Source organism: Poecile atricapillus, chromosome 1 (assembly GCF_030490865.1).
Source record: "Poecile atricapillus isolate bPoeAtr1 chromosome 1, bPoeAtr1.hap1, whole genome shotgun sequence".
NCBI classification, from domain to species: Eukaryota; Metazoa; Chordata; class Aves; order Passeriformes; family Paridae; genus Poecile; species Poecile atricapillus.
Genome location: NC_081249.1, coordinates 113,003,477 through 113,012,272, shown reverse-complemented (window position 1 = coordinate 113,012,272; position 8,796 = coordinate 113,003,477). Strand labels below are relative to the sequence as shown.

At 39.3% G+C, this 8,796-nt stretch overlaps 1 protein-coding gene across 7 annotated transcripts in view; it reads left to right on the top strand.

Moving 5' to 3' along the window:
• The first annotated feature begins 128 nt into the window (after window positions 1-128).
• Window positions 129-8,796, top strand: part of ARL13B (ADP ribosylation factor like GTPase 13B) — a 33,551-nt gene continuing 24,883 nt past the window's right edge. For 4 of the 7 annotated variants that reach the window (XM_058833109.1, XM_058833111.1, XM_058833091.1 and 1 more), the window contains exons 1-4: window positions 130-355; window positions 2,760-2,928; window positions 4,438-4,504; window positions 6,308-6,557. In XM_058833109.1, the coding sequence (XP_058689092.1) occupies window positions 2,860-2,928; window positions 4,438-4,504; window positions 6,308-6,557 (386 nt within the window). In that variant the 5' untranslated portion in view covers window positions 130-355; window positions 2,760-2,859. Of the gene's footprint in view, window positions 356-2,759; window positions 2,929-4,433; window positions 4,505-6,307; window positions 6,558-8,796 lie in introns of all 7 variants that reach the window. The other 3 variants (XM_058833117.1, XM_058833081.1, XM_058833074.1) reach the window with 2 other exon arrangements.

Here is an 8,796-nt window from a genome sequence, read left to right as displayed (position 1 = left end):
GGCTGATCCTCCGCGGCCGCCGGGCAAACCGCCCCCTCCTATTGGTCGGCAGCAGCCCCGCCCCCGGCGGCTGTGTGCGCGCCATTAAGTTTGTCCCTTGCCGGACGCCGTCGGCCGTCTCCCGGGGTGACGGGCTCCGTGTCGCGTCCCCGCGGCCGCGGAGCTCCCGGTGCGGCTGATGCGCGGCCCCGCCTGAGCGCCTCACCGGGAGCGGCCGAGCTGCAGCCCGGAGCTGACGCCGGTCCCCGCCGGCCGCCGTCGCCGCCGCCGTGGCGGGGCCGGGCCGCGCCGCGCGTGGCGGAGCGCCGCGGGCCGCGCGCAGCCGTTGAGCTGCGGGGCCTCGGCGGAGCCAGCGGTGAGCGGGGCGGGAAAGGGCCCGGGGGACGCGGCGGGGGCTCGGCAGCCTGAGGGCTGACTCTCTCCTTCCGCATCAGAGAGGGGATTTTACAGAAAGCATTAGGCTTGTAAGCTAAAAAAACGCTTCCACAGGGGGAGAGACGAGCAAGTGACACATGCGTGAAGCGGAGCCGGGGTTTTAGAGCTGCTGCTGCTCTCTTGGAAACGGGAGAGGAAGGTTGGGAACGTGACCATAAAGTGCAGAAGTTCCCTTGAACTTCTGGACTTGTAGTAACATCTTTTTACAGGAAATATGCCGGTCCTAAAGCTGTTCCGCACAAATATTTGAGGACTTCAGGCTTTCAGGACGTCACAGTTGTCCCTTGCACCTCATTTAGCTCTTAACTACAATTTTGGCAGAGGGGATGGTGTTCACAGATCTTTGCTGCTTTGCCTACTTTGCTGCTCAGTCCTTCGGTTTGCTGTTCAAAACATAACACAGTAAAGTGCCCTTATAACTGACATTCAGACAAGGAACATTACAGCAGGAAGTTAAATAATTAAATTGTGTGAGGAGGGTCAGCTGTGAATTATTTGTTCGCCTGTGTTTCCAAGAAAGGGAAAGCTTGGTGTGACTGAAATAAAATCTGTATTGTAAAAGCCTGTACCGAAGGTGGTGAGCTAAATGTACTCTCCTAAATGGTGTACAGGCTTCACTAATAAGTTTGACAGGTTTCTGGGCTTGCTGGTTTTGTTTGACCTCAGCAAGCTGACAGATGTAATATCTGGAACAGGTTTGAGATGTTGATGAAGCCTATAAAATGCTTCTCATATGTTCCCTACATATTTCAGAGATCCAGTCTCTCCAAAGTGGCATATCAGGATATGGATTTGCCTCCCTACCATAATATTTTCAGCAGTGTTGAATGTCCTTTCCTCCTAGAGTGGTTTGTTTCTGAAAATTTTTATCTATTTTGTCAATTCCTGCCCACCCCCTTTTATGATTTTGTATTTAAACAAAAAAATTCTTGTGCTAGGGCATAGTTGCTTTCTGCTTTTCATTCTTGAATAAGTTATTTTGGTCTCATGAATCCCATCTGAATGCTCTAGGCCATATATAAGCTCAAGAGCAATTTTGTGACAGTTTGCAAAGATAGTCTGTATAAAATGGGATGGGAATTGTTCTGTGGGGATGCTCAGGCACTGAAAATGTTACATCTTTGTCATTTGACAAAATGACAATGGCACATTTTGTTCACTGAGCTGTTACATTTTGTTTTCTAGAAATTTGTGTAGCTCTGTTCTCAAAGTGAGCTTTGTTCAGACTTGCTCGTGGGTTGAGGCACCACAGCCCACTGCATGTGGGCTTTTTTTCTTTTTTAAAATGATTTTGTATTCTTCAGAGCTTGATTTTAATACTTATATCAGTTGTAATCATCTTGCTCTTTTTAGGAATTTCTCTACTCTTCATACACTCAGGTCTCCTGTGGAGAAGCTATTCTCAGGTTCTAGTGGATAATGGAATATAAATGTTTAAAGAGTATCTGCTGTCTGCTTTGGATGAAACCTGACCTATTTCTGACACTGAATGACAGCAGATCCATGCAAAGGCATCCTGAAAATGAGCTTCATAAGATCAGGAGGAGTTCAGTTCCTACCTCTATAAATTTTCTAAGCCATCACAGTTTATTAGGATTGTTGTAATCTTTAATTATTCAATTTATGGCATAATTTAAAATTACATTAGTGTGAGGTTAGTTATAATTTAAAATATGAAGTGAATTTTGAGATACAAGCTTTAGGACGCCTACTATGGTAATTCTTAAAAAGAGAAATATTCTGTTTCTTTCTGCTTGAAGAGTGGAAAGTGGGACTGTGGAATGATGGAAGTACTTGGTGCTTCTATTTAATTTAGGGACAATTACTAGATATCATTGGCAGCACCTCAAAATACTCACAAGACAGCCACAGTTTCCTTGCTGTGGGATCTTTTTGTGCAAAAGAAATTGGCAGTTAAATGAATACACTTAGCAGGTAGGGATGTTCTTTGTTTGCTTTTAATACCTTATCCTGTTATGTTCATGTAAGTTTTACTCATGCTTGAAATTGGTCCTTATTCTCTGTCAATCAGCAGGGCTGTGGGACCTGTTAGTGAGACAAGCACTGAAATTTTGCAGCTGGATGTGTCTTGCTCCTCTAGCTTGCAAGTTTCTTTCTGTGCTGTGGCCTGGCATTATTATTTGGGATAAGTAGTGTGTGGTGACTGCCCAAATCTGTAAAAGGGGGTGTGGATGAAGTGTGAGAGGATGGAAAAGGGAAAGATAATGAGACTGAAAAGCCAGGCAGCTGCCTTCTTTGTGCAGGATGCCTAACTATGTTATTGCTGATTTGGTTTTCTCTTTTTCCCCTTTTTTTGTTTCTAGGAGTGATAAAACCTTGGCTCTGAAGTCTCTCTGCCAGTCTCCTTGGGTTGCTCTGGCCTGCCCACATTATTCCTGTAGCTCTGGTGGCTCTGGATGGCTGATGAAGAGAGATGTTCAATCTAATGGCCAATTGCTGCAACTGGTTAAAACGGTGGAGGGAACCTGTCAGGTAAACATGGGAAAGTGTTTTATATTTCTCACCTTCCCAGACTGTGTTTCACTTGTGTTTTATTCATTGTTTCATATTTGATCACGTCCAGCCTCTCACCCACCAGCACCCCCAAATTCTTTCTCCCCAGGGCTCTTCCTCATCTGCTCACCCCCCAGCTTGTGCTGATGCCCTGACCCAGATGCAGCACCTTGTACTTGGTCTTAATAAACCTCCTGATCTTCCTATGGGCCACTTCCTGAGCTTGTGCAGTTCCCTCTGGATGGCTTCCCATCCTTCACGTGTGTCAGCCTCACCACTCACCTGCAGACTTGCTGAGGGTGCCCTCAGCACCTTTTCTGTCTCATTAAGGACGATATTAAATAACACTGGTCCCAGTATGGACCTCTGAGGGGCACCACCAGTCACTGGTGTCCATGGGAACTCTGAGCTGTCAGCACTGCCCTCTGGCTGTGACTGTCCAAGCAGATCCTCACCCACCTGCCAATCCACTGAACCCATCTCTCCAATTTGGACAGAAGTCCAGATAAATGAAACCTGTAACCCTTCCTTTGTCCACTGCTCTGATCACTCCATCACAGAAAGCCTCTAAGCTGCTCAGGGTAAAGTTTGTTTGGTTTTTGCCTTACTCTTCCAGTTTCTGCATTTTAAGATTCTAAAGTATAATTTGTTTAATTTTGGGGTCATTTTCTCAGAGTTTTTTTGTTCTTCTGAAAGAACTTGGATAAATTCCACTTCATGTTTGATACCATTACAGCTTTAAGTCTGCAAATAACAATGATTTTTAGAATTCCTTCACTTCAGGGGGTATAAAATTGAGCAAATTGATTTGACCACCGAGCCTTTGCGAATAGGAGGAAGAACTGAGTTACATACACATAAATATGGTTTTCCTGTGGCTTTTAAAATCCTATCTTGCTAAAAATATTAACCTGTATACCAGTTTGCTAATAAATTGTGTATTCCTAGCACCACTGGTTTACATATTAACAGTCTAGAAACAAAGGCATGGTGAATTCCCACCTATTTTGAGCATCTGGTGTTGCCTACACAAGTGTTGTACACTGTATGGTGTTGTTTAGACAGACTGATGGAGACAGAAATAATTTTCTAATACAGGAAAAACTTGGAGGCACAGACAGGGGAATGCAACTGCAATTACAGAAATTGTTAAAGGGACCATGACCACACCAAATAAAATTTACAGTACCGTGAGATTAAATTGCAGCAGGCAAGTACAAGTTGAAAGCAGAATCATTGTCTCATGTGAAACTTAGACCATGATATGAGACTTTTCATTTTATACCTTGTTCTACCATTCTGTCTAATCAGGTTAAACACCAGACACACAATAGGAACAATGCCTTGGTATTTTGATACCTCTTCTTTCTATTATTTGGTGGTAAATTTGCTGTGTATGTGTTTAAAAGATAGAATAAATGATTTGTAGCTAGACGGAAAAAAAATAAATCTCTTTCTCTTTTTTTTTTTCCCTCCTTATGGAGGAAGGTGACACTAATAATGGTGGGTCTTGATAATGCTGGGAAAACTGCTACAGTCCGAGGAATTCAAGGAGGTAAGTGATTATTTTATCAACCAAATGGAGCAGTGGGAGTATCACTGCTAATTTTCAATCATTTAAATTTGAAAATATTGCTTCATCTCTTAATGTATCTTTTCCTCCCATGTTGAAAGAAAATATTGGTGGTTGTACATTCAAATATCACATATATCACATCTTGATACAAACATTACAATGGACAATACAATAAATGGACTTGATTTTTTTCTCTTTTTTCTTTGTTTGCATGTGCTGAAGTTGCTTTCAGGTGGCCATTCCAGTAATGTGCATACAGAAGTAAACTTTTATGTAAAAATCAGTGTTGTAAGTAAGTGTATATATAAGCAGAAAAGGTTTAAAAGAAGGAAATTGGTGTGTATAACATTAAGGATGGTTCTAGTGTTACATATTTTTTCTCATTATTTATAATCAGAAAATGATGATAAATAAAATTGCCACTAAGAGACCACTCGATTTTGAAGGGTACTTTGCCTTGGCACATGCGAGATAAAACTTGTGCTTATGAAAACAAAAATTCTGTATTTTTTTTTCCTCCCCTTGTGGGATTGTCTTTCTAAATAACTTTCATCTTGTGCAAGAACAAGAGTTTACTTACTAGTGTTTTGACAGACTTGGAGACTCCACCTCGAGTTTGTTTACTTGTGTTATGCAAGTTCACAGGCTTGCTACAGGAGTGTTTCATTATTTAGCATTCCATTTGAAAATCACCTTTATTACCTTTATAATCTGAATGTAACAGTTCTGTTACAAGTTCTGCTGTTTACAGAACAGTATTCTATTCTAGAAACAAAATCTAAAAGTTCTGTTTTTCAGGGGAAAATGAGATAAAGATGTGCATTTCTAAAGGGAAATTCAAGGAAAAGATAATTCCAATTTCTTTGAGTGTTTCCCAGGGCTTAAATGTCCTGAAAGCCCATCTTGGCTGTCTTAAGGGTAGGAGCAGAAGGCTGGTGGGGATTCAGTTTCTGCACTGCTCTTCAGATCTTGGTGCTTTTAGCCAGGCCTTCATTTTTTTTCCTCTCAACAAGCTGAATTTTACATATTTCTCTTGCCTTGTGCTACCCAGCTGCATAAAACAGAGATCAAATTATCTCAGCCCTGCAGGCACAGCTTAGTGGTGTGAGGCGAGTCCAGGCTTTCTTTGCCCTCAGGAAAGGGAGACAGCAACAAAAGTATTACATATAAATTATAAATTTTTTAGCATATTGCATGGCAAATTAGAAAAAAACAGCAAATAGCAATAAGCAAACAAACAAAGACTATAAACTGGCCTTGAATAAAGGGAATCAAATAATTTACATCACAGAAAAACATGGTTTTAGTCAGTTCATCTCGGCCCTTAGTTTGAACTTCTGAAGCTGTTTTGGCAACCATGAAAGATAAAAAAATTAATTTGGCAGAGCACAAGGGTTCCCAGGTCATAGTGCATTAACTGTTTTGGTTGTTTTCCTTCTCAAAGTTGGATTACTACGATGGAAATGAGTGGAATTGAAAATGCAGTACAGTAACCATCACTGTGATGGACCTGTAGTGTGAAATATTTAAATCTGCCTTTTGAGCCCTTCTCTTTTCTCCCCACTTCCACTCCTCCAGTGCTCCTATCTAAATTCAAGTAACTAGTTGAAAGACTAGTTAATTTAAAATCCCCTGAGGAGAGGGAAAAATCTTCATTTAAGCAAAAATGTGGTCAGCAATATTTAACAGGGAGGTTTCGCTCCATGTTTTTAAAATGCAAATTTTGCTACACAAATCCCACTATAAAATTCTCTTTAAAATGAAGGCTTTCTTCTTTGGCAGAGTCTCCTGAAGATGTGGCTCCAACTGTTGGGTTTTCCAAAATTGATCTTAAACAGGGACGCTTTGAAGTCACCATCTTTGATTTAGGAGGTGGAAAGCGAATTCGGAATATCTGGAAGAATTATTATGCTGAGTCCTATGGTGTCATATTTGTGGTGGATTCCAGTGACATTGAAAGAATGGAAGAAACAAAACAAGTCATGATAGAAGTTTTAAAAAGCCCTAAGATAGCAGGAAAACCTGTGTTAGTGTAAGTAATGTAATAAATGTTCTCCTAATAATCTGAATTTAGTCCTAAAGAACTATTTCTGTTGTAACTAACACTGCTGTAGCTTTAGCACTAACCAATATTACAATTAGTTTTATGGTTTTATGTTTTACGTAATCCTTTTTAGGGATATTTATATCTCTCCTCTTTCATTAGCCATGGAAAAATACTAAGGTGGGATTATTTTAACACTTTAAAATTCTAATATTACTTGAAATGCTAGGTTAAAAGGCTTTACAAATTTGGCGTGGCAACATGATGTAAAAATATTGTTGCTGTTTATGCCTACATCAATTAATTAAATGGTAAATGGTTGATTATGTTCAGCACCAGTGTGATCTCTCAGCAATAAATGTCTTGTACACTTAACACATGGTGCTGCTGATACATGATCAGCAAAATCTCATTAAAGGAGGCTTGCTTTAATTGCATTGGACACGTGCTTTTTCTCTGTTTAATAGGGTTTGTAAAATATTGGAAAGAACATATTTTATTAAATTCCACACCAAAAATATCTGATAACAAATACTCTTTCCAAGTTAAAAAATAAACTCTGAAAGTTTAAAATGGTTTATAAAGTCAGTATCTTTGTCTGGTGAGCATAAGACCTCCATAATGCATTAATTGCACAACATTCCAGTGCTATCTATCATAAAGAATCTGTACAGTTAAGAGGAGAGGCCTCTTATTTTTAAGAAACAGTGATGCTCTGCTGGTTTGAAGCTGAACCTTGTTAATTGTATTGATGAAGTGGAGGGTAGTTCAGCAAAGTAATGGTGTATATTTTGAAAATAGATTAGATTTTACCTTTCATCGCTCTGAATGTTAGTGGGACAGGGAAGAAAATAAAGCAAACATAGTTTAACTCAAATGTGTTTTGAAAATGCAGCTATGACAGTGAAAAACTGTGCTGTGTGTTTTTAATTAAATACAACTTTATGGGGGGTTTTGGGTTATATTTTGGTTTTGTTTGCTGTTTTTTTTGTTTTTTGTTTTTTTTTTTTTTTTAGAAATCTGTGCTCTAATCCTATAATGGAGTTTGTTTGGGTGGCTGACTGGATGTATAGAGAACTCTCACTCATTTCCCTGGATCTTGATACTGCTTTTTGATCTTTATCAGTAGCTAACCAGAAGGCAGAGTGTATTTATTAATTGCTCTAATGGTGACTAACCCAAGTTTGTTGATGTTATTACTGTTTATTAGATTAAACATCAAGTCTTTGATCAGAATTTGCTTTTGCAGTGTCCCAGTTCTCTGGAGGGATCCAGTAGTTCTTTGGTTTATGCTCCCTGTGTGACTGCCTCTTGAGCTAAGAATTCTGTCCTGTATTGTGAGATTTCCAAATTTATCCTGAAAGTTAGCCTTTCTTTAATATATTAATTTTAGTGTTCAGATTTTGTTTGTGGGTTTTTTGGTTTTGTTGGTTTTTTTTTTTTAATAATGAGATACTTGCTACCCATGGAGCAATAAATTCCCTAATGCCTTGCCACATTTTTAATTAGTGCATTTTAATCTGTGCAGAAGAGGCTGAATTGCACAATGTGGACATAAAATTTGTGTTAAATATTCTATTTTACAGAAGTATGGGAATATGAGAAATCTGATGTTCAGTGTGATTTTTCTTCTACAAATTCAATTGCTGCTCTCCCATGTTGTTATTTATTGCTGCCCAAGGAGGTGTTACAGAATCATTTTAAGACAATTTTCCTCAAGTGTTGTTAGTATTGTCTTGTACTATCTCTTGGTATAAATTAGAGATGTTAAACTTGTCATTTGGGTTTTTTTTACTGTTCAGTGTTATCACCTTATTTATGTTTGTGGGTAAATTCTTCTGGCAGCATCCTCAAGACTTATATAGGTATGCAAGTTTAAATTTTCTTCACTTAGGATTACTTTTGTCCTTTCTTTTATCAGAAAGGAGCACACAGACATCATATTATGCAGGCAAATACTGGTTTTCTTTGGGATTAGTTGCATTTATTTGGAGTCTTTGTTTTGGGTTTGGGTTTTTTTTTTAAGTTGACATAGAGCATGTGCAAGAGGAAATGCAAGTCCATGTGCTGTGACTGATATTTTATACCAAGGAGATTTTTGAGTAGGTATTTTGTTAGGAGAAAGCTACTTTCTACCTGTTATTTTGCTGATAAGGGATTGTAGCTATTAATGTTTCAATTTTCTTCTTAGAACACTTGAAGCTGGGCTTTAATTTGTTTGGTTTTC